Here is a 26999-nt window from a genome sequence, read left to right on the forward strand (position 1 = left end):
TTGGACAGCACCCAGGAGTTTATGCTGGCCTCCAGCTCACTTCTATAATGTCCTCTTCATCCTGTATCTATCTATCTCTGTCTCTGTCTTTATGTCCCTACATAAGTCTGTCTGTCTGTCCACCCAACCATCCATCCATCCATCCATCTACCATCCATCCATCCATCCATCCATCATATGTATGTATATCTAATCTATGTATCTCTGTGTTTATCCATCATTTATATGAATCATAGGTTATCGGTTCAAATAAGGTAGATATTTATTTGCCTCTCCAGTAACTGAACTGGTAGTGGTCCAAGGGTGTAGATCGTCTGTGCTCCATGAGTGATTTTTATCTTATTGACCCTTCTTTTGGAGTGAGGCCTCATTTCCTGGTTAAAAATGGCTCGCCTCCATCACACTTTTTTCCCAGCTTCCCAGCTTGTCAAAAGGTAAAAAGAATGAATATGGGATGATCTCTTTGCTTTTAAGAGTCTGGCCGGGAAGCTGTATGCATTACTTCTGCTCTCGTCTCACTGACAGGGTCTCAGTTGCATGGCTACATCTAACTACACAGGAGACTGGGAAAATAGTCTTTCACTATAAGCTGTGTGTAAATAAATTTTAGAGGATTCTCTGACTAAAAAGGAGAATGGATAGTGACAGTGGAGTGGAGGTAATTAATATTGTCTCCACAACAATAATACAAGGAGGGTAGTCCCACAATAAGGAGGTCACTGCAATTGATTTTAAAAAGAAAACAGTTGACAATGAGGCTTTCAAAATAGATCTTTGGGATTAGGTTCGGTGGCAAATCCATTAATTCTACTAGCTTGCTAAAAATAACAAAAATGAACAACTATGATTCTCATTACCGAGGCTCCACACGTGCCTGGTTCTATGCTAAGCACGTAACATGCCTTATCTCATTTATTTCTTACAACCCTACCTGATGGGGATATTTTTCTCTTCAATTTATAGCTGAGAAAACTGAGGTTTTGAGGGCTTAAGTAACTTGCCCAAGCTGCACACCCAATTAAGTATCAGGGACAGGATTTAATATGTGGCCAAACCCACAGTTTTAACTCCAGCGGTTCAGCCTTTCCAACATATCTTGTTACCCATGTGATTCACTTCCTTTCGCCATAGGATTACAGGAAGATTCTCATATTTTTATTCTCTTGTTCTGAAGACACATAATAGATGGACTCAAATTGTGATCGACTCCAGCAGAATGAAAGGAATCCTGTGATTCATGGCTGGTGGGCTCGTTACTTTCTGCTTTCTCTTCTAGATCCCTTCTCTCCCCTTCACCAGCCTGCTCTGAGCCTCAGGAAGGAGCTTCAGAGTTGCCACCACACAGATCCTTTGCCTTCTGCCTTCAGTCAGAGGGAGGCCCAGGGGGAAATCTGAGTGAGGCGGGAGAGAGAGGCTACTTGCGTTTTCTGCTCCCTTCAAGCTGAGGTGCAGTTGGCTCCGCTGCTGAGCTCTTCTCAGACCCTTCCCATGGCCACCTCTTCCATTAGGCTCTGTCCTACGGTAGCTTCCTCAAGATTGTTAGCTTCGTTGTTGCCCACCCCTGGTGTTTTCACCAAGCTTGGTTTGCCAAATGTCATCCCCGTGTCTGTAGATTATCCTTTCCTTAATGCTCCTCAGCTAAACTCTGGGCATCCACATTTCCTGCTGCCATCTTAAAAGATGCATTGGGTCATCCTTATGAGTTTAAAAAGAATGATTATTAGACAACTCATGACTCTTTAGCATTATAGTACCTTATAAAAATGGGACGTCTGCTTCATTTCATGACCATGAACTTCAAAACACTGCAGAAAATCTTTGTAGGTAGCAACTAGGTAGGGGTGGCAATTTCACTAAGCTCATAATAAGAAAAACAGAGTAATTTTTATTGAATGCGTAAGCTTCAGTGATGACTGACTCTTCCGTAGCCTGTCCATGTCTAAACATCCTTGGATCCCATCTGGGATCTAGGCCTATTTGAGTAGGAGTGCCCTCTTATTAACGATTTATAATGGACAATTTTGACCAACTAATTATATTTCTCAATTCCCCTCACCATGTGAATCTTCCACATATATTTTTCTCACCGAGTGACTAAATATCCATGTTATCCAAGAAAAATAATCAACTCAATTCCTTCTCAGTACTGTTGTTCACTAATTGTCCTTAGTCTCTGACTTTCCAGAGAGCCCTAGCTGAAAGCTGGCTAAATCTCTCATAATGAAGAATACTTTAGCAAATCTACATCTTAGCTGGAAAGTCCTCAAGTTTTATATCACCTTTTCTTTTCAATAAGTCACTTTCATCCCACTATTTTGTATAACACCCCACCTCCTTTTTAAAAAAATTACATTCTTTACTTAATGGTGGCTCCATCCAAAACAATGTACTACTCTTTTTGATCTTCTTTTTATTTTTTTATTTATTGACTCTAGATAGGAAATGTTTGCGGACCAAATTTTGTGCACTCAAAATTGATCTTAAATCACAAATTTTCTCAGAGTTCAATGATAATAATAATAATAATAATAATAATAATAATAATAAACAACTACCAGTTATTGAATTCCTATTGTGCGTCATATCGTGTTCTGGACTTATATATCATCTCATGTAATCTTTACAACAACACTAGAAACATAATTATACCCAATTTACAAATAAGGCAGCTGAATCTTAAAGAGTTTACAGTATTTGTCCAAATTAAATTAATTTCTTACTGGAGGCACCGGGATTGAATTTGGAGTCTTATTCAGAAAACCTTTAGTTTTAAAAATAAACAAGTGGGGCTACATCAAACCACAAACTTCCGCATAGTAAAGGAATCCATCAACCAAAATGATAAGGCAACCTACCAAATGAGAGAATATATTTGCGGATTATATACCGGATAGAGGACTAATATCCAAAAATATAAAGAACTCATACAACTAAATAGCAAAAAGACAATCGACCCAATTAAAAAATAGGTAGATGATCCGAATAGATTTTTTTTTTCCCAAAGAACACGTACCAGTACATGAAAAGGTGCTCAACATTACTGTCAGGAAAATGCAAATAAACAGCCGGATGAGATATCACCTTATCCCTGTTAGAAGTCCTATAATCAGAAATACAGGAAATAAGTGTTAGAGAGAATTGGTGCAGCCACTGAGGAAGACAGCACGGAGGTTCCTCACAAAATTGAAAATAGAACCATAATATCATCCAGCAATTTCACTTCTGGGTGTTTATCTAACGAAAACAAAAACATTAACTCAAAAAGGTATATGCATCCCTATATTCACTGCAGCCATATTTTCAATAGACAAGATATGGAAATGACCTCAGTGTTCATTATTGGATGACTGGATGAAGAAACTGTGATGTTCATATAGAAATATATTTATTTTATATGTGTATATATATATATATATATATATATGTAAAAATGTATATTATTCAGCCTGAAGAAAGAATGAAATGCTGTCATTTTTGACAACATGGATGGACTTGAGGGTATCATGCTAATAAGTGAAGTAAGCCAGCCAGCCAGCCTTATTCATTTGTGGAATCTAAAGAAGAAAAAAAAAAAAACAAATTCATAGATACAAAGAACAGATCAGTGGTTGCCAAAGGTGAGGGTGTGGGACAGGCAGGCAGGATGGAGGGGGTCAAAAGGTACAAATTTCCAGTTATAAAATAAATAAACGCTGGGGCTGTAATGTGTGGCGTAGTAACTATCGCTAACAATGCTGCATTGTGGGTTTGAAAGCTTCCAGAAAAGTAGGTCTTAAAAGTTCTCATTACTAGAAAAAAATGTGCTACTCCGCGTGGTGATGGACATCAAGCAGACTTACCGCGGTGATCATTTTGCAACATATACAAATATTGAATCGTTATATTGTGCCCCGTAGACTGGAAAAATGTTATATGTCAATTTGAATTTTAAAAATACCCTTTAATCACTGCATTCTAAAAATCAGTTTATGCAGAGAATTTTGTGACACAGTAGACAGCAGTCTTAGTGTATTAATTAAAACAGTCTTCTGGCTTGTAGCTCAGCTCCCAATACTATCCTTTTTTTTTTTTTTTTTAAACCTAGTGACTTGATGTCACTTTTTTATGATTTGATATTAATTTTAAAGGAAAGAGAAAATACAGAGAGGAACAAGAGAGATGGCCTTCTGCATAGAAAAGAGAATAATATATCCCCCTGATCACCCACTTTGATGATATGGCTTTATTATAAAAAAATCAAAATTGGCCCCTGTGAGAAATTTTTCTTTATAGCGACACTGAAAAGAGGCAACTGGGCGTTAATTACCCCAAACCCAAATCACTGTCTTTGGCAGGCATTTTTTTTAAGACCCCAAAGTCAGTGTTTTAGAATTACACAAACCAAGTCAACTGGTTTGTAGTTCATCCTTCCTGCCAGGGATGCAGGGAAACCGTGCTCCTTGGAGGGGGGTGCTGGCTGGCGCTGCCCAGGTGTGGCTACACCTGCTCTGGATGCTCGGGGCCGACCCGGCCAGGAGCTCGACGGAGTCTGTTCACGTCCCATCGACAACCCAGGGCCCCATGTGAGCTCAGGCGGCCCGTCCCTGGGTGTCCTAGGCCCCATTTTGGGGGAACCTGGCAGCCACAGACACCCCTCAGCAGCCATCAAACTCTCAGCATCACCCCGCCCTCTGCTCTCGCCTCCCGCCCCTGGTGCTGCACGGCCCAGGCCTCCTGGTCTGCATCGGGCACAGCTCCCAGGGGTGCACCCTTCACTCCCCATCAGGTGGCCACTGCAAGGGGCTGAAGGGGCACCTCCTGGCCCTCATGCCTCAGTCCCCGAGGGGCCGGTGCTCTATTGTCACATGGCATCAGCTGTAGACTCACCTGCCCCAGGTGCGTTCTGGTTTGGGCCTTGGCTGACCTGTCCTTTAGGATCAGCACTCACTGTGAGCAGCGGCCACCTGGAATCTAGCGCTGTGTTTGCCACTGACCTTAGGGAGTGTGTGTGGTGCACCTCGCAGGGCCCTGGGCCCCAGACCCACCACCGGGCTCGCCGTGCACTGGGGCCCAGCATGGCATGAGAACACAGAGGCCGCAATACCCATTTTTTGTCTGGGAGAATCGAAGAAGCTTCATCCATAAGCTAATGTTTCAGTCGGGTGTGGAAGGATGCCTAGGAGTTTTCCAGGAGAGGGTGGGAAGGAGCCGGAGCTTCGGGCCAAGGTACGAACAGGCGCAAAGGCCTATTATCCCATGGAAGACCCTGTCACATCCGCAAGAAGGAGAGAGATTCAGAGCATGTGGAATACAAGGTGTTAAAGGTCAGGGTTGGGAGGGCTGGTGCCTCCAGATCCTGGAGGGTTTTGTCAACCATGCTGTGGAGTCTGCGTGTCATCCCAGTCGTGGGCAGAGACACCGACAGCAACGTAGGATGTTCAGTAAAAGAGAGCGAAATGGATGGCAGGGAGGTAGCGGAAGGGAGAGGCCAAAGGAGCCTGCCTGAAGCCAGCAGGGAGGATGAAACCTTGTACTACTTGAGTAAAGAGCCGCTTCTGTGACGGCATTTATTTGGAGACTATCTTTTACCAGTTAATGAAGAAGCAAGGGTGTTATTTCTTATCGTAGCCAGATCACCTAAAGCATCTGGAAGGCATCGCATTTCGGCTACTAGGCCAAGAAAGACTTTGTTTCAGCTGAGGGGCTGGCTTAGAATTACATTTAGGGCTCAGTCCTAGCTACTGTTTTGAAATGTGTTTAGGACATTCCTCAGGTCTTGAATTTTTAATTCAATTATGATATCGTCATATGGATCTTTTATTGGGGGCGACTTTCTTAAGAGGAAGAAGCAGTTGTATGGATAAATGTGAATAAAAATGAAGACAAGGTAGTGTGTAATACGCATGAGTAGCATACGATACGCTTATATGTATAAACGCATTAAAAGTTGCGTTTGGTGTTGGTTAATGAGAACATTTTTCTTCTAGTTCTTCTGGACCTCTCAGAAATTTCAGGTCAATAGTTTCCAAACGTTGGAGTTCCATGTGGATTCCTGGAGCCTGGATAGCAGCATGGAGGTCTGTCAGCCCAGAGGCGGCTTCAGTCTGCACGTGTGATTTTAAGTAATTCTTCAGACACAACACTGAAGTGTTTTTATTTGTTTATTTTGGTTTTGGATGATGGTGTTTGGAAACCCTTGATCTACAGCTCTTCACAGAAATTCAGAAGAGTATGATCCACGCTGGCTGATGGCAATCTTAAGGTTTCCTTGACTTATTGGTGAAATAGATTGTTTACACTGTGGCCGGGTATCTTACGTACGTTTCTTCCAGGGCTCCAACCCAAAATACCATGCAGAATCTGATAAGAAGTTTTGCTGAACATAGTTCTTCTTCTTTTGAATCAAAGGAAGGGATGACCACGAAAGTCGTGTACATGTGATATTTGGTAGCCTTATTGCCCTAAATGATTTCCTTCCTTCAGTTTCTCTATGTGCTCAGTTACCTACTCTTTTACATAAAGATAACAAATGAATCATTACACCCCTAACCTTGTTGATTAGGTTAGTTGCACCTTGTTATGTACGCTTTTACATCTTATCCCAATATCTCTTTTGTAGTATTTTTTTTAAATTTTTATTTATTTATGATAGTCACAGAGAGAGAGAGAGAGGCAAAGACATAGGCAGAGGGAGAAGCAGGCTCCATGCACTGGGAGCCCGACGTGGGATTCGATCCTGGGCCTCCAGGATCGCGCCCTGGGCCAAAGGCAGGCGCCAAATGCTGCGCCACCCAGGGATCCTTCTTTTGTAGTATTTTTGATGGTTCCAAATTTGCATTCATTTGTGTGATCTTTTGTTTAACATCTATCTCCTCCAAAAGATTTCACATTCCCTCATGGACAGGGAGCCTTTTTATTTGTTTGTTTGTTGTTCATATCTCTAACAGCTCAGTGCCTAACCCACAGCAGAGGCTCAAAGCTGTGCTGAATGTGGGAATAAATGAATGGACATGAGTATGAGTGGGTCTGGTTGCAGACTTTTGCATATTCACGGATGAAGAACGATGGGTATGTCTCTGGCCGTCCCAATCAGCAAGGGGCTGATACCTTTTCTCATCTTACTCTTGTTCCGTGAAGGTGTGAGGAGTCTCTTTTTGGTGATTCAAGTGGGGAAAGAGTATGTGGTCTGTCTTATCTTTGTCTGAGGAGCTTGTTACATTTGAAATAAAGCAGCTTGTTCACATGACACAGCTCGCTGCTCAGAATCTTAGGGTGGGAAGAATTTGAGAGTAGAGTTAATTTCATGTGTAGAAGTTTATAATGAATGAAGTCTTCTCCTGGAATATGCAGCGTATTTGAAATAACCAAATAAGGCATGACCCTGGCATAATGAAAGAACTTGAGGGGGGGTTCCTTAGCTGCTCTGCACATTCATTTTGCTTAGAGTCATTGCAGTGAAAGCTTTCACGCTCTTTACTTTCTTGGGCACCTGTCAACAATCAATCCCAGTCATAGGCTGTCCTGTTCCTCGGACTAGGATTTATCGGGACCCTGTTTTCACTGATAAGTCCTATCAGTGTGTGGGCAGCATGGGTGGCACAATGGAGCGAGTGCAGCTTTAACAGGCAGCACCACCTGCATTCAAGATGTGGCCAGGCTTTGTATTGATTAACTGACAGGTGCTGGGCATGTTCCTTATTCTCTTCCAACTTTACTTTCTTTATTTGAAAAAATGAAATAATAATGCTTACTTTGCACTGATGATTAAAAGAGCGGGTGCACCCAAAACATTACTATTATCATTAATTCCAGGATTGTATTAATTTTCTTAGAAAATTCTGAATCAATTGAAAAATACATTAGAAATATTTCTGTAGGCATCCTGGAAGTCTTGGTAAACTCCACCGAGTAATAGAAAGATTAATTTCTTCTTGCACGGAACTGAATGGTAGACCCACATTTTTTTTTTTAAGATTTTATATATTCATTCACCAGAGACACAGAGAGAGAGAGGCAGAGACACAGGCAGAGGGAGAAGCAGGCTCCATGCAGGGAGCCTGATGCAGGACTCGATCCCAGGACCCCAGGGTCATGCCCTGGGATGAAGGCAGATGCTCAACCCCTGAGCCCTGCCACCCGGAGGCTCCTAGGCTTACATTTCAAAAGTTAATAAACTCACATGTGATACTTTTAGCCGAATACCAACCTGGAAAGATGGTTCCCTAAGAATGTCAATACTTCCAAAACTACAGTCCCTTTTTTCAGACACACCAGTGTTTTTATAAAGCAAGTGATGATTAGAATAATTAGAAATCAAGTACTAACTTTTGCTGGAAGGCTGTGGGGCAGGAGACCTTTGGATAGGGAGGCAAGGTGCTCATCAGGGTAGGTGGAGGCCACCCCAAGCAACGTCAGGGCCTCAGGACCCAAGGAATCTAATTTTCCTATGGGCTGGGCTGGGCTGGGTTCCTCGACCTGCTGCTGGTGCTGCTGCTTGGGAGAGGAGGGGGCAGTGATTCCCTCATCCTACCCAGAGGGGTCACGCTCTTGGGTCAGCGCAGGGGGGACGCGGGACATGGTGGGACGGTGGGATGTGGTGGGACGCTGTGGGACGCTGTGGGATGGTGGGATGCCATGGGACATGGTGGGATGTCGTGGGATGTGGTGGGATGCTGTGGGACGCGGTGGGATGCTGTGGGTCACCGTGGGATGTGGTGGGACGCCGTGGGATGCAGTGGGACACCATAGGATGCCGTGGGATGCATTGGGACACCATAGGATGCCATGGGACGCAGTGGGATGCGATGGGATGCTGTGGGACACTGTGGGACGCGGTGAGACACAGTGGAACGCTGTGGGACGCTGTGGGACACCGTGGGATGCGGTGGGATGCCGTGGGCTGCAGTGGGCCATGGTGGGCCGCTGTGGGACACCATAGGATGCTGTGGGACGCAGTGGGATGCGATGGGATGCTGTGGGATGCTGTGGGACACTGTGGGACGCAGTGAGACACGGTGGAACGCTGTGGGATGCTGTGGGACACGGTGGGATGTGGTGGGATGCCGTGGGCCACAGTGGGCCACTGTGGGACACCATAGGATGCCGTGGGATGCAGTGGGATGCGATGGGATGCTGTGGGACACTGTAGGACATGGTGGGATGCTGTGGGATCCTGTGGGACGTGGTGGGACGCAGTGGGATGCTGTGGGACATGTTGGGACGCTGGAGATGACCTCACTGTTTGTGCTCCTTGCAAGGGGAGGCTGCAGGCCGGAGGGCGGGTAAGCAGCCGAGGGCCACCCCAGGGCCTGGTGTCGGGCACGGGATGTCCCCTCAGCTCTGGGTGGGCCCCTGGGCACCCGGGGGCAGCTGTGGCTCCGGGAGCAGGGGCAGCTCTGCTGACACGGGGCTACTCCAGCAGCACCCAGGGTGTGGGGCGGGTGTGGCCGGTGTCCGGGCAAGTCCCTGCGGGTTGGAGCCGGCGTCCCTTCCGCGCCTGCACCGAGAGTTCTGGGCACCTGCGGGGGTGACCCGGGGGTGGCCGACGGGCGGGGAAGCAGGGCCGCTGTGGCTTCTCTGAGGGCCCCTCTGCGACCTTCGTGCTGTTGGGGGTCGTGGAAGGGCAGAGCTGGCCTGGGGAGGCGCGAGGCCCGGTTCTCGGGCTGCCCCTCCACGGCCAGAGCCTGGAACTGGCTCCTCATGCGGGGCAATGGGAAAATAGCACCTGCAGCTGCTGGCTCCTAGAATTTCCTGTTCTGTTCGGGGCTTCGGTGGCCTTGGCTGTCACTGTGGGCGTGTCTTCTGCAGCCCCAAGGAGCCTGACCACTTGGTGGAGCCAAGCGTGTCCCCTGGAGCCCGTGCCAGCCTTCGCTGTACTTTGTAACATGTACATCAGGCTGACACCTCTGATGCTGATGAAGATAAACTGAAGCACCCCAAAAACGCAGAACTAAAGGCCCCCGTGCACCGACACTGCGAGCCCCCCAACCTCAGAGGCCTCCCTCAGTGGTGGCCCATCCCCACAGCCCAACCTGGGGCCCATCCCTGTGGCCCATCCCTGAGGCCCATCCCCAGTGGTGCATCCCTGTGGCCCATCCCGGGGCCCATCCCATGGCCCATTCCAGGGCCCATCCTGGAGGCCCATCCCAGCAGGGAATCCCCACGGCCCATCCCAGAACCCATCCCTGCAGGCCATCCCAGCGGCCCATCCCCAGGCCCATCCCAGCGGCCCCAGTGGGCAGGCCAGCCCACGACGTGACTCCCTGAGCCTCCGTCTCTCCTTCCCTGCGCTCCCCCCCAACTTCTTGCCGCTCTACCTTGGGGCTCCTTTGTTGCGCATTTACATAAAAATCCACTGTAACTTTCCTAAAAATGAAGACTTTTACAATTTTTGAAGGGCGTTTTTGTGTTTCCTACCATGTGCAGCACCAACGGAGATCCAGGAAGGGGATGCTCTGTCCCAGGCTGGGTGGTTCATCAACACTTGGTTCCACGGCCTCTCTGTGCCCGCCACGGTCACTTGGTGTCAGGAGCCAGTGTGGACAGGCCTCCACGGCCTCTGCCCTTGATGGGGAACAGTCTCCTTCCCTCTCTGTGGCTCTGCTTGGGGCAATCGGGTAGGAGATGGTGAGGCTGGACTCAGGAAGGAGGACGCAGTAGTGAGAAGAGGTGCCGTTGGCCTTGCGGGAAAGGCAAACATTGCCCCCCTTCTTGCGTTCATAGTAGACTTGTATTTTTAAATTATTATTATTATTTTAAAAGATTTTATTTATTCCTGAGAGAGACATAGAGAGAGAGAGGCAGAGACACAGGCAGAGGGAGAAGCAGGCTCCATGCCAGGAGCCCGATGTGGGACTTGATCCTGGGACCCCGGGTCATGCCCTGAGCCGAAAGCAGGTGCCCACCCCTGAGACCCGCCAGGGGCCCCCATAGTAAAGTTCTAGAAGTGAAATCTGGTGGTGCAGTGAGGCCCCTGCTGGCGTCCCATTCCCATTCTGCTTTCTTCGTGGGTGGCCTCGGAATTGTCACCTGGGCCTGGTGTCGCTGAGGCTGGCCTCGGGCTAGTGCTGGGGTCTGTCTCCTGGGAGGTGAGGTTGGCTGCCTCGCTCACGTGTGTGCTTCCTCAGTGCCAGGGCCTATTCACTTGCTCACCGCCGCCAGCTGCTGCTGGCTTTACACGCAGGACTCCAAGGGGTCATGTCAGCACCGCGGGGACCTCGGGGCAGACAGTCCTGGCTGCCTGTCGGCCAATGGTTCCCTCTCCCAGATGGCCGAGCTGCCTGCGGCCCTGGGAACAACTGCAAAGGGTGTTCTAGAACCTTCCATACCTGTGACAAGTTGTGGGCTGTCCCCTCCGGCTGGCAGTCTCCCGTTTGCTGTCACCAAGTCTCGCTACGTGGGACAATAGGTGAAGGGAAAGAGGAATGAGCTCCCCTCTCTGGCCTCCTGGTCGTGGGGTTACTTAGACCTGAGGGGAGAACGGCGTGCAGTCTCTTGTGGGTTAAGCTCTCCTGCCTAGAACTGTTCCCTCCAATACTAACAAACTGGATTTTCTTCCCCCTCCCCACTCTTTCTTGTTAATAGGGTGCTGAGAAAATTTTGTCAATGAATGAATCAGGAGAACTGCAAGACCTCTTAACCAAAATTGAGGTAATTGTGCTTTTGGCAACTTATTTTTAGTAATCAAAATGTTAAACACGTTCTGATTGTAACTGAGTTTTCCTTATTGAATTTTTCTCCCCGTGTTCTCACGAACACGTCACAGGATACGTGTGGAAGTTTTACTTTGAGATCCCTACCGTTAGGTTTGCTCCGGCTGGAGTGACTTGAGGCTTCGCTTCTACCCACCTCCTACTGTTGGGCGGGAAGTCTCGTCAGCTTTATTAGAGTCTGATTCTTGGCAATAGAGGTGGCGATGAGGGCTTTCAGGAGCAGGCCATTGTCTTGAAGCACGTTTACAATTTTTCATTTAAATTCTTTTTCCCGTGGACCAGATTATCGTTTCCAAAGATGACGGAGAAATTATTTCTCCAAAAGTGCACACTTTAATTTTGTCCCAATGCTTATAAGTGGAGCATCAGAGCGGTGCTTGGCTCACATCCATAATGTAGCACATCAGTATGGGACCAGGACGCCCTCTGCTAAGCTGTCTCATCAGCCTGGTTTGATGGGTAGAACGTATGTTTTCATATATTTTCTTGCCCAAACTGGGACGTTTTGACAGTGAAAAGTATATATTAATAATTGTTCTGGGCCCACGCAGGGGAATCGGGACATGCCCAGGCGATATGGTCACCTGGTGTCTGTAGGCCGCTACCGGTTCCTCTTGCTTCAGTCTCCTTTACCGGCCACGGGTCTGATTCTCTACCATCTTTTGTGCCCACTTGACAGAGAGAACCATGTGTGGCCTCTTCCTACCGTTCCTTTGTGTCTGGCTGGAATGCTCTTGGTCCAGTTCCTCGTTTCCTCCCGCGATCTTCGAGACCCGTGTGGGGGATCCCTTCTTCCCCAGATCATTCCTGGCCTGTCTCATCTTGGAATTCCTGTAGCCTTCTTTTTTTTTGTTGGGTGCTTATCCAAGTCTTTTGACGTTTGCATTACTTTTCTTTGGTTGGTTGACTCATGTCCCAAATGAGCTATGTGCTCCTTGGTTTTAGGAATCACGTTTTATTCATATTAGATCTTTCCCAGAAGGACCAAACACAGTGATGACGTGTACTTCGTAGTCTGAAGCTCCTCTCAGCTTGAATATCTGGATGGTTGCATTTATTTGTTTTTTCCTTTTGTCTCTATATTTGACTCAAACCCTGTAAAACCAGTAATTTGGCATATCTTTTTATTTAAATGGTTTAACTTGGTTGATACGTATCATTATTTTCTGTGTACATTTTTTAATGTACATAATGCTGTTATGCATTATGCCTAGTCTCGTTGCAGAGTGTTTTCACTAGTGCTGTGTTTCCAAGGGCGATCTATGTTGCTATGCGAACATTTAATCCATGTCTTCTAACTACCTCATGATGGAAATATTTTATATCTATATTGTCCAAAGTAGGAACCACAGGCTAGATGAGCTACTGAGCACGTCATAGCCACTATGACAGTGAATGATATGGCTAGTGTGACTGATACACTGGATTTTTAATTTTATATGATTTTACTTGATTTAAAATTAAATGTGAATAGTCCCATGTGGCCAGTGGACAGTGCAGCTCCATGGTGACCACCCACTATTTTTTATCTGCCTACTTTCCCACTGATGGACACCCAGCTGTCCTACTACACCCTTCTCAAACAGTGCAGCCAGGAACAACCTTGAACACATTCCCTTATGGATTTCTCTGGGAGTAGACATTGCCTAAGCATACACTTAATTTTCTAGGTAGAGGGGTTTCTGAAATGGTTGCACCTTGCAAATGCTCCCTTTTGTAGAGAAAGAAATTCGGTGTGTTCCCACATTCTTTTGTTTGTTCGTTTCTGCATTCTTGACTATTTTACCTTGTTTTCTAAGGTTCTGTTCTCTAATTTTTGCTAGCATAGTAGGTGTAAAGACATATTGCCTTATGGGTTTAATTTACATTTTTCTGATGACCACTGAATTTGGTATCTCATTTGTGATTGTTAGATTTTAATTTTTTGTGTGTAAATTGTGTATTCTTATACTTCACATCAGAAAAGTCTTGGAATTGTCTTTTTTCTTGGTTGGTTTTCAGAAGCTCCTGCTGTATTCTAAATATTAGTTTTTTGTTTGTTTTAGTCATTGTCAATATTTCTTTTCCTTTTTTCAGTTTCTTTCAGGATGGCCTTTACCCAACAGAAATCCTCTGATATCATCAAATTGATCATTCAGCCTCATAATGAAGTAACCTTTCATCTTAAGGTCACATAGATAGTATCCTGCATTCCTTTCTATTAACTTTATAACGTTTCACATCTAGGTCTTTATATAGAATGAACTTTTTTTTCTTACTTATGATGAGATAGCTTCCCCAAATCACCTATTAAATAATCTATCTTTTTATTGCTTTGTTGTGCCAATTTTCTATAATAGTAAATCCCCATATATACTTGGGCCTTGGTTTGAGCTCTCTGATCAGTTCCATTGTCATATCATATTGTTTTTATTTCTGTGGTTTAACAGCATCTTTTAGAGTCATATAAGGTAAATCTCATTGCTTTTTTTTAAAGATTGATGATTGGCTTAGCTGTTCATGGACTTTTATTCTTTGAGTCTATAATCCCTTAATTCAACTTGATTAACATCACCATGCTATATAAATATAACCTCTTTCTCAGCTCAAAGAATTTCAGAAGGAAGATTTTGTTCTATTTAATTCTGTCTCCATTCTACAGATGGCATAAATAGGGTACAAATATTTAAGATAGTTCTTTTTTATATTTATTTATTTATTTATTTATTTATTTATTTTTAAATATTTTATTTATTTATTAGAGACACACACACACACACACACACACACAGGAGAGACAGGCAGAGGGAGAAGCAGGCTCCATGCAGGCAGCTGGATGTGGGACTTGATCCCGGGTCTTCAGGATCATGCCCTGGGCTGAAGGCAGCACTAAACTGCTAAGCCACTGGGGCTGCCCCCTTTTTTTATATATATAAAAAAAAAATTATTCATGAGAGACACACACAGAGAAAGGGACAGAGACACAGGCAGAGGGAGAAGCAGGCTCCCTGCAGGGAGCCCAATGTGGGACTCGATCCCGGGACCCCAGGGTAGGGCCCTGAGCTGAAGGCAGATGCTCAACCACTGAGCCACCCAGGTGCCTTAAGATGATTCTTGACGTTGAAAAGAATTGTATGCTACTGCCTTCTTCTGTTGTAGTTGCTAGAAGGTGCTATAACTTTATTTGGCTGCTTTTCACAAAAAACAAAACTAGCAGAGAAATCGAGCCCTAAACTCTGCCTGTGAAAGGGGCTAGGGCTTGAGGCACGCTAACCTAGGTAAAGATACTGACCCTCAAGAGAGGCAGGTGGAAGAGCCAAGAAAAGCAGATAAGGGATGTAAGATTCAGGTCTAAACCCATCCCATTCTTCAAGCTGATGTTTGGCAGTGGAGTGGGAGTTAAATATTCATGAGGCTGGAAACATCGGAGGCTTAACTATGTAGCAAGTAATATTCTCAGTGTTTTATATGTATGACGTCATTGAAACTTCCAAACTATTCTGCAGGCTGGCTTCTGTTACTATCCCTATTTTACTGACGAGGAAATGGAGACACAGAGGATTAAATCCCTTGCTGATGCCCTTACACCTAGTGTTGGATTCATGATTCTAGTCACCTTGACTCCAAAGCCCGTGGTCTTCAGCATGAATTCATGCTGTCATGGCTCCAACGAAGTGTCATTTAGTTGTCTGAGAAATCCGACCACATGTGGCAGGACCCAAGGCTCAAGTAGACAGAACATGGGGTCCAGGGAACAGACTAGATTTTGGCACTGGGCTCTTCTCAGCGGGGTGAAGCATCCTGGAAGGTAGACGAGTTGGTAAAGACTTTAGAGAGCCACCAGACAGATCTTGCCAAGTTCTACTTTGCTGTTACTTGGTGCTACGTGGTAGACGATGACTCTCCTGGTCCTTGTAATGCAGGTCCTAGTTTTTAGTAGTTATTCCAAGTGATGGTGAGGAAAGAGGCACAGTAGCTGCAGTTGGGCTCTAAGAGTCAGCAAAGAATTTCAAGTTTCCCGGTCAAATAATTTTAGCATACATCCAGCCCCAGTGAAAATTGCTCTGGGAAGCCGAATGGGCCTGACTCATTGATTAAGATTGTCAGTGGACTTAAGGACTAAACTTAACTTAAAAATTAAGATTGTCAGTGGAATACAGCAATAGCTGGTGTGGATCCTTGGGCTCAATGCAGTTAGGTGCACCAGTGAGGGTTCTGTTCCTGAGAGCAAATTTGCAGGGGATCCTCCCACTACAGTATGAGCTCCACGTGGACACACGATCCTCGTCTATTTTGTGCTATTCTTTACTTCTAGTGCCGAGAACAGGGATTAGCAAATAATAGATGAGAAGTATTTGGTGAGCGAAAAGATGGATGAGTCCTCTTTCATCCAAGGTTTCTTTTTTTGAGAAGGCAAAGCAGTTAACTGATGAAAAAGAAGAGAAAAATAATTGTTTCCTGTAGGATAATGCTTGGGTGAGAAGGATGAAATCAAAACACCATTTGTGTAAAATTTACTTGTTTATATATTTATGTATTTCTTTATCTTAATAAACAAGCTGGAGATTAGAAGCAAAGAAGTGTTCCCCCCAAACAATAACCATGATGGATAGCTGATCCTGCTGGTGTCCACGCAGAGAAAGCCAGGGGAGCCTTGAGATGTATTAGCAAACACCTGGTTATGGCAGATACTGAATTAAAGCTTGCAGATGGTAGAGAGGCTCCAAGTAAGCTTTTGCCTTACTATTTCTTTTAAAGATATGAACAGTCTTGTCATTTCTAATGAGATTGCCAACATAGTGTTCATTTCTGGTACTTTTTTCTTGTAAAATCTGACTCTCCCCTGAGGGCCAGTGACTACTTATTTATTATGCATGAAGAACAGAGGTAAGGTTGATTAGCTACATGTGGAAGATGCTAGACATGGCACAGGTTATTTTTGCAGGGCATTGGAACAGTCAGAAACTGCCCTAGCCCTCCCTGGCGGGACATGGTTCTGAGTGATTGCCCCTCCCAGTGGGGGTGGCCATGGCATAGTCACCGACCAGGGCCGCAGAGCACCACCTACTCATCTGGGAAATCAGGCCATGTACTGTGTCTACCTCTCTCTGAAGTCCAAGCATCTTTTTTAAGTAGGTATGGGGCAGTCCGTCACCCTGGGTTCAAGAATCAGGCTCATATATTTAGATTACTACGTTTAGGATCATAAGCCACAGATTTCCTCTGTGTCTGTATTTTGTTCAGTGGCTTCTTTCTCAAGGCTGCAAACTGAGGACGCTGGACACTGATTATCGGGGAAGATTGTGTTTATTAGCAGTTTGATCAGAGAGGTGTTTAGCGGGCACTTAACAATCATTTGCAGACTTAAATTGTTGAATACAGTTTAAAACAAAATACACGGACAGAGGTAAATTGTCCAGAGATGATTACACGCCAAGTGTGAGCTCTCGGACAATTTGTCATGTGGATATTTTTGCTTCATAGACAATCTGGATGATGAGGTTCATGGTTACAAGAACTCAGATAAATCACTTCCTCTTTGGTGGCATATGTAAGAGTCTTTCAAGCTCTCCTAGAATAGGAATAGATAATAGATAATAGATAATAGATAATAGATAATAGATAATAGATAATAAATACCTTCATTTCCTAATCTCGAGGAAGACACTGAAGGCCCTTGATGTTTCTGTGTTAGCTAATGAGAAAATCTCTTTAGATTCCTGGATTTGCGTTTGGGCTACAAAGGAAATCTATTTGAGCACCATTCATGAGCTCCACCCTCTTGTCCCTGTCCCTTCGGTCCTTTGTGAGAGACCCTGGAGTTCTCCTGGGCTGCAATTCAGACGATTGCAGTAGGGAGTGGACCTATTCAAAAACCTAAGGGTGGGGCCCAGAGCCACAAGGAAGCGTCTGGCTCGCTGCTCTATCCGCAGTGCCCTGTACAGTGCCTGGCAAGGAGACACTCCATATTTGCAGAAGGAATGAATACCGGAAAGTGTCTCTCCTGCCGAGTATATTTTTTAAAGTCTCTCACCGAGTATATGTGAGCAGAAATAGGTCAAAAGGGAGGATGACTTCTCATTCCTTTTTTCTTGAATTCCACCCCAAATGGACATGTGTCTACCCAAAGCACTATTCAGAGGAGGGCCGTTCTGGAGACTCAGGCCTCTGTGCTATTCTCACCCCATGCATGGTTTCTTGCTTTGGGGGCTACAGGGCACCGCTGAGCCAAGCGCTTCAGGTGCCATGTCTCTGCAGCAAACCTCCTCCCTGAGAGTGGAAGTCTGTTTGGTTGCCATGAGTGATGACTGTTGTTAACTTCAGGTGTTCCCTCTTCCTTCTTCCTAGAACACTGCCCATGCTTAGGGGGCTTTTCTAGCTCTTTTAACATCTGTCCTGAGGGCAGAGCTGTCCACTTAGCTGCACCTAATACATCTAATTCAAGTCAGTTCTTTCTCTTTGCTGAGTCTCTTTAGGTTGGGACCACAGTCTAACAAAAGTATAACGTTATACCACAAGTGCTCTCCGAAGGAGACAGTGAGAAATGACTGAATTATTTATTGTTGTTAGAAGGACAAATGGAGTAGATTGTGCCGGACGGCTTTACATGAATGGGGTTCCTGGAGGCTAGTGGAGCAGTGGGGGCTCCAGACCCACGCCCCTACCCCCACCTCCACTTCTGTTTCAATTGCAGCATTTATCGTTTGAACCCTTTTAGGTTTGGGGATCCCACGTAATACGTTATTGGAGACAAGCTTGGATGTAAATAAAGGTTAAAGGCTGCAAGAGGAAAGACCGTGGAATTTGCTCTTTTGTTTTGTTTTTATTTAAATTCCAGTTACTGAGTATACTGTGTAATATTAGTTTCCGGTGTATAGCGCAATGATTCAACGCTTCCGTATATCACCCTGTGCTCATCACAAGTGCCCTCCCTAATCCCCATCACCTATTTAATCCATTGCCCACCTGCCTCCCCTCTGATAAACATGTTTGTTCTCTGTAGTTAAGAGTCTGATTCTTGGTTTGCCTTTCTCTTTTTTCCCCCCAGTGATCATTTGTTTTGTTTCTTAAATTCCACATAAGAGTGCAATCATATGGTTTTTGTCCTTTTCTGTCTGGCTTATTTCATTCAGCACAAGACTCTCTAGCTCCATCCACATCATTGCAAATGGCAAGACTTCATCTTTTTGTTGGCTGAGCAATATCCCATTTTATATATATACATATATAATATATAAAAAATATATATGACGTATATTTATTTTACTTTTATAATATATAATATATAATAAATAATATAATATATATTTATATAAAATATTTTAAATATATAAAATATATAAAAATATATGCCATGTCTTCTTTATCCATTCAAGTGTCAAGGGTCAGTTGGGCTGTTTCCATAGTTTGACAATATTTGAGACATACCTATACAAACATTTATCTGTAGTCTACCTGAAATTCAAATTAACTGGGCATCTCATATTTTTATTTGCAAACTTTGACAACTCTCTTCCACTTGGAACTAGACCTAGTTATAATCTAGCACTAATGGGTGAAGTCCCAGACTCCGGGTCTCTGTAGTTCCTTTCTCCAAGACCTAGGCCAGCCCAATATCTGTTCTGACCAGTCAGGGCTCGTGCTGTACAGGTCATTGTTATATCTTTTTTTTTTTTTAATTAATTTTTATTGGTGTTCAATTTACCAACATACAGAAAAACACCCAGTGCTCATCCCGTCAAGTGTCCACCTCAGTGCCCGTCACCCATTCCCCTCCAACACCCGCCCTCCTCCCCTTCCACCACCCCTAGTTCGTTTCCCCGAGTTAGGAGTCTTTATGTTCTGTCTCCCTTCCTGATATTTCCCAACATTTCTTCTCCCTTCCTTTATGTTCCCTTTCACTATTATTCATATTCCCCAAATGAATGAGAACATACACTGCTTGTCCTTCTCCGATTGACTTATTTCACTCAGCATAATACCCTCCAGTTCCATCCACGTTGAAGCAAATGGATACGACCCAGCAATTGCACTGTTGGGGATTTACCCCAAAGATTCAGATGCAATGAAACGTCGGGACACCTGCACCCCGATGTTTCTATCAGCAATGGCCACAATAGCCAAACTGTGTTATATCTTTAATACAAACTCTTGTCATAGTGAATGTCAAGTGCCTGTCTACTTTATCATAGTCTTTCTAAAATTTGATAAGAACACCATAATTTACTAATTCTCCAATAATTTGCTTTTAAACTACCCTCTTTTCCCATAGCTAGGTTTGTTTTTACTCAAAGTTGTGTTTTTTTTTTTATTCTAAGAACCTTTTAATATAAAATTGTAAATTCACTATACCATATTTTGGTCAAATCTTGTACAAAGAAATGACAAAAACTCACCTACAAAGTAATTAGATTGCTATACACACTCAATCTAACTTCTTGGGTTAGTTTTGAATCTATAATTTTTTAAAAAGATTTTATTTATTTATTCATGAGAGACACACAGGCAGAGATACAGGCAGAGGGAGAAGCAGCCTCCATGCAGGGAGCCCGATGTGGGACCCGATCCCGGGACCCCAGGATCATGTCCTGGGCCGAAGGCAATGCTCAACTGCTGAACCACTCGGCCGGCGTCCCTGAATCTATAATCTTGATAAAATTCCTTGTTTGTGACATTCATTTTGCCAGCTACTACTTTCCATCAAAGCAATTCTGTGCCACTAAAAGTGAGTTATCACATGGATTTCACCATCCTCATATAATGGCCAAGTCAAACTGTAATTGCAAGTGAACTTTGTTATATATAGAAAATGTACATCTTAAAAGGAGTCTGGGAACATATAAATTTTCAGGCAATCATGCCCTTAATGTTTATTTCCCAAAATGTATTCCATAATATACTAATTGTGAGAGGATTATGTAGTTGTTTCCTGGGAGAAGGGTTATCATAGCTGTGAATGCTGGGGAAACGGTGGGTTAAACCCAGTTAATCAGGTTCCTTTTCATTTGAGTGCTTTGGGGACTTTCGTATGTGCGGTTGTGAGTCTCCAGAGAATGGCCATCCACATGTGTATGTGAAATATGCCTGAATGCATTTCTGTGTGTGTGTGTGTGTGTGTGTGTGTATTTACATTTCCCAGTCTTATTTTAGCAATTATTCTCTTCACAAAACCAAGCTTTCAAACACTGCCGCAGACTCCTATTTTGCAAGTCAGAAGCTTGGCATTAATTCACGTTTCTCTTGGTGTGATTCTGCAGTGGCTCCTAAGCTCCCCGCCTGATGGATACCTCTAGTGGACTCCAGCAAAGGATATGCACTCAAAGGAGCAAATAGAAATGTGTGTGAATAATTTTCAAAATATTATCCTCAACACACCGCATAGTTATTTTCATTCTAGTATGAGGGTATTTTATCTTTACTTGAGGTAGAAAGGTGGATGGCCTTTGTGGGAAGTTTTATGGACTCGGATAAATGTCTTAAGAATTCTATGCCCCTTTCCTTAAATAGAAAATGAGGGTAAAGATGCCTGAATTACGTGCTTTGCAGTAGAAGGTGTCTGTTTGTGTAAAGGATGGGGTGAGGGGAGATGCTATACAAGAAGGCACTTGGACGTGCTTCTAAAATAACAAAGCATTAGGTTTGTTTTTTGGGCAGCACAACAATAAATCTTCACTTGATAGTGGCTCCTCCACCCTTTAGCGTTTAGTTTTCTGATTTTCCAGACTCACTGTTAGTGATAACTCTTCTATAAGCAAAGATATAAACCTTAAGAGGCACTGAAGGGAAAGCTACAGTACTTTCCTCTAATGTGAATAACCATCCCGTGAATTGTTTGGTTTGTAAATATGCGTTTTCATATGATAGATTTCCAGAGCTTCAGACCCTTTACCCTAAATAGTACCAGCCTTCACAGATGGAGGTTGTGCTGTTGGTGGCCATCAGTGGGATAATAGAGCCCTCCCCGGGGTCTCTATGTGTGTAAATGGTGGGTGATTTCAAGTCCACAACCGTGTTATGCAAGAGTCGTTTTCCAACCGTCCACAGTGCAGAAAGACAGGGGAGCTGATGGAGTTGCTCGTGCTAACGCATTTTCTGTCCCCTCTTGTCCCTTGGCCTCCCACTACAGAGAGTGCAGCATCCGCATGAGTGTCCCTCCTGCGGAGGCTTTGGCTTCCTGCCCTGCTCTGCCTGCCACGGGAGCAAGATGTCAGTGTTCCGAAACTGCTTTACAGACTCTTTCAAGGCCCTGAAGTGCACCGCCTGCAACGAGAACGGTCTTCAGCGCTGCAAGAGCTGTGCTGGTTAGGGGGGACTCTCGCCCAGGGAGCACCTTGTTTTCTTAACTAAAGTCAAGAATATGGTTTATACTTTGATTTTTTTTTAAAGGTCATGTTCATGGATTAATCAATAAACATTGTTTATTATAATTGCCTTCGTTTTGACTGTGGTCATTTTCGTCGATTTATTAAATAAACGTCCGCTTAATGACTCTGTACCATGCCTGTGCTAGGCCCTGGTTTCTCATTGAAATGAATGGAACACCCAGCAGCATTCCAGGACATCTGAACTCTGATTTGTTGAATGTGTTTGATTTTCTAAAGAAATGACAAAACCTACCTAATGGTGCCTATGGCCATCTACCCCTCTTGTCTAGAATGAGTTAATCCAACTCCTGAGATGCCTAACACATTTCTACGTGTCTCAGCTATAGAGACCTTTGGATAGTGGAAAAGAATATGATCATATTTACACACCTAGCAGAATTTTTTAAAGCAGTAAAATAGTCTTGGAGCTGATGACATTGTCATTTATCCATGTTATCAGGTGGATTTCTTGGTGATGATATAAAAGCTGCCGGAAGACTTATCTGGATTTAGTTTTTTAAATATTTGCTTTGTGCTATGGTCACTGAAAGCCCTCCCAAAAGGTGCTGTTGTTGTGTTTTTGAGCTAGACGGAGTTTGAACACACAGGCAGCGTTGGCAAAGCGGACAAAGAGAAATCTTGTTATAATTATTGGTTGTTACCTTCCTGTACATGTGTCTGTATCCTGATGGATTCCCTTATGAATGACTTTAATAAATCACTTGCTCAATATTTGTGAAAAGGCAATCAAAACATTTTACGCTTATAAAAAACTGCAAATCTTTACCAAGTACTTTCTTATCAGCGAGGCATGCTATAAGACGTGGTTTCTATTCTCGCACAGCCCATACTCTAAGAAGGAAGAAAATATTAAATGAATAAGTGTCAGCAAGATGGGTCTTATACCACGAATGGTACGCTGTGCTATGGGAATTGTAGCAGGAGAACCAACCTGGATGAGTTAGAAATGGTAAGAAAAGACTTTGTCGAGCAACTGATGTTTAAATTCATGCATGAAGGATAATTGGAAACAAGTTAGCCACAGAGCAAGGGTGGTTGTGCTTCGGGTAAAGAAAAGCATATGTGGAGTCCCAGAGATTGGAGCAAAGTTGTGTGTTTGAGGAACTGTAAGAAATCCAATATGGGGAGGGACAATCAATGATAGTGGAACAGTTTATAGCACACACTAAGCCTCTTACTAATAACACATCTATTTTGAACAAAATAATGAAAAATAAACAACTGCTGAAGGCATTGGAAAGCAACTATAATCTGAAAGAAACTAGAAGGTATTCAATCACTGGGAGAGGGGAAACAAAATGAACCTACATTTATCCAGCTTACCCTCCAAGAACACTTCCCAGTTTGCACAGAATATAGCTCATAAAGAAAGTGCAAATTAATTGGATTAAAAAAATAAATATTAACATTTGGATTGTAGGCTATCTGGAACTGAAGGGAAAATTCCGAAATAAGAGAACCAGACAGAGGGAAGCCACCAAATTTGCTTATTAAATCCACACAAATCCTTGGCTGATTCCTAACCTACCTATGCAGAGTAATATCCTGGGACCAGTTCCATCACATGGGGGTTTTCCCCACACCACCAAGAAATTCTCTGCTACCAGTTGGGTATCCTGTAGTTCAATGCGACTCTGACACCTACAATCTACCTAGAGATGGTGTTACATCTCATAGGCTACTGGCTCAGCCCCATAAGATGGCTCTCCTATCACCACCACTTCAGATGTCTGTCAAAAGTCTAGGTTGTCACCTGTGCTTCTAATCAACCCACTAGATATGTGAGGTTCTAAAGACCCCCAATCTTGGGTTGATTAGAGAACCCAGAGAAACATCTTACCTACCAGATTACCAGTTTATTATAGAAGGCTATCATTCAGGAACAGCCAAGTAGAAGAGATGCATAGGGTGAGGTGTGGGGAACGGGCTTCCATGCCCTCTCAGAACATGTCCCTCTCCCAGCATCCCCACATGTTCACCAATTCAGAAGCTGTCCTACATTCTAAGAGTTTTAGTTCTGTGCCAGGAAAGAGCACAAAGACCAAATATGTATTTATTATAAATCAAATATCACCCAGAGGAGGGAAGTAGCTGAGAGGCCGAGAGTTGAGCAGAAATTTCAATAGCTTCTCATGTTGCAAAGTCAGAGTTTGGAATTCACGTGGTTAACACAATGAATGCTTCCTTAAAATCCCAGAAGAGCCCCACATTTAGATTCAAGGCCATGGATTAAGGGTTATTTTATAAAGCTAAGAGAAAAAACAAAATACCCTTGTCTTTAGACGACCCAAAACAAAGCTTCCATGGTATAATGGTACTGTTGGCTGCTTGCTAGAGCAAAGCTCAACACTTGAACTAAAAATAGAAAGGAACTCATTGGATATGAAAATCTAACATACTAACATACTTCATAATCTAACATAACATAATCTAACATAAAACTAACATACTTTATGGTAAAAATATTAAATTATTTCCCACTAAGATCAAGAAGAATATGTGAATGTCCACTTTTATGAAATCTATTAAATATTATGATAAAGGTCCTCCCCAGTGAAACACACGAGAAAAAAGAAGTCATAAAGATTGGGAAAAAATAAAGTTCGTTATTTGCAAACAATATGACTGCCAAGTGGAAAATCCAAAGAAATCTACAAATTACTGAATTTCAAAGTGAAGTTAAAATATTGGATTTGAGATCATTTCATAAAAATTAGAAATGCAATACACAAGTAACAAGCAATCAGAATATAAAATTAATACAATTTGTAATACTATCAGCAAACTTTAAGTATGTGGAATATATTTTACAAAATATGTGTAAGACTTCTACATTTAAAGCTATAATATGTTTTGCTGGGAAATTATAGAACCCTTATACATGAGGAAATATACTCTGTTTTGGATTGAAAAATGACATTTTAAAGATATCTGGAGTTTCAGTGCAAAATCAACTAAAATCCACCAAAATTTTTGTAGAAGATCACCAATAATTTAAATTTATATAAAAATGCAATTTAGAGTATTCAAGAAAATGTTTAATAAGTAGAGTAAAATAAACACATAGACCAGTTAAATAGAATAAAGAATAAATAAATAGACACACAGTAAGGTCAATTGATTTTTAAGAAAGATGCCAATTCAAGGCAGTGTGGAATAGAGAGTCTCTTTTGACAAAGATTACCATATGGGAAAAAATGACCTTGAAAGCTACTAGTACCACTGCCACCATTCCTACTACATCTAGTAGATGGGGGCCATCAATACTACTAAATATCCTACAAAACACTGGATAACCCCGTTCCTCCACAAAGGATTCCCCATTCTGAAATGTTGAAAGTGTCAAGACTTGATAAACTCTGATCTAAACGTTAACGCTAAGCCTGGAGAATATCTTCACAATCTTGGGATTGGAAAGATTTTTTTTGTCATAAGACACCTAACTGTAGAAATTGGACTTAATTTCTATACTCAGACTTAATTAAAATCTCCTCTTTAAAGAAAAAAAATGCAGAGGGAAGCCACAACTGGGAGAAAATATTTACAGCACAGGTGTCTGTCAAAGGACTTCTTTCTAGGATACATATTAGAACTCTGAAAAATCTCTATTAAAGACAATCTGATAAAGAAGTGGGCATTTCACAAAAGAAGACCTATGGATGGCCAAAAACAAGGGAAATATACATATTAGTCTTGAAGGGAATGCAAATTAAAACCACAATGCAGCATTGTTCTCAATATTATAGATAAATATATATGATATATGATATATATAAATATATATGATAATATAAAAATAGATAAATATATTATATTTAGAACAGCTAACATTTTTAAAGCTGACAATGTAAAATGTTGGCCATTTGACGGAAATGGTTTGACCATTTGACCATGGTATCATGGAAAACCATTTGACGGTTTCGAATAGAGGTAAACACACACAACTGCATGCTCAACAATTTTATTCTTAGCTATTTTTTCAAGAGAAAAATATAAAAACCCTATGTCCACAATGTGTAAGCATTTCATGGAATCCATATTCGTGATAAGAAAAGCAAAATGCCCGCTGATAGGAGAATTATTAAGAAAATCACTGTATATTGATACAAGGACACACAACCTAGTAATAAAAAAGACCGAGCTGTTGATTCCAGCAATAACATGTGTGAATCTCAAAAACATTACGTGAATAAAGTAAACTAGACATGAAGAATATATACTTTGTGATTCCACTAATATGAAGGTATTGATTAGGCCAAAGCCCATTCATGGAACAGTTGCCTCATGGGAGGGACGGGGCGAAAAGGGGAAATTAAATATGACTAGAACTAAGGCAGTGGTACAAAGTGTCACTAGTTGAGAGTAGATTTCTCTTCCATCAAGGAAAGGGGGAGAGTTTCCCGCGTCTGAACAGATTTTCATCACAGTTCCGACATGGTTCTGAGATCTTATGAAGTAGTAGGACCCATCCAGAAGTTTCCTGGCTACTCGGGCACCGGCTCTATGTCTGCAAACCCGACCATAGTCCCAGTGATCCATCCCCCTTGTCTGGGGTAAAACCAGGATGGGGAATCAGGATAGTTACAGGGGCTTCTAATTGTCTGCTCCTCTCTCAGACAGTGGGTTTGAAGGACAAAGGCTTTCTTTCAATTGTGTTCAGGAGGAATTTGCTTTTGTTTCTATCTTTTATTCTTTCTTTCGTGCGTTGGCATGAAGTTAAAGTGTTATATGTTCTGCTGATTATTTGTGAGCCTCTAAAGAAGAACATTATGGAAGAGTAATGAACTTAAAAAAAAAATCCTCAGACATCTCATAGAGCTGCAGAAGCTAATGAGAGTAATAGGCTCATAAATAGGCTTATTTGAACATAAACTTATGTCAACACTCTGAAAAAACTTGATGTAGACGTTTCACGTTTATCCATTTCAGTTTTATAAAATGTAAA

General features: G+C 43.0%; 1 protein-coding gene across 1 annotated transcript in view; it reads left to right on the forward strand.

Annotated features, from left to right (window-relative positions):
• GRXCR1 (glutaredoxin and cysteine rich domain containing 1) overlaps window positions 1-21975 on the forward strand; it is a 112879-nt gene extending 90904 nt beyond the window's left edge. Inside the window, exons 3-4 of the mRNA XM_041723946.1 lie at window positions 11563-11628; window positions 21796-21975. Of these exons, the coding sequence (XP_041579880.1) occupies window positions 11563-11628; window positions 21796-21975 (246 nt within the window). The remainder of the gene's footprint in view (window positions 1-11562; window positions 11629-21795) is intronic.
• Window positions 21976-26999: the final 5024 nt, after the last annotated feature.

The sequence above is a fragment of the Vulpes lagopus genome, chromosome 12 (assembly GCF_018345385.1).
Source record: "Vulpes lagopus strain Blue_001 chromosome 12, ASM1834538v1, whole genome shotgun sequence".
NCBI lineage: Eukaryota > Metazoa > Chordata > Mammalia > Carnivora > Canidae > Vulpes > Vulpes lagopus.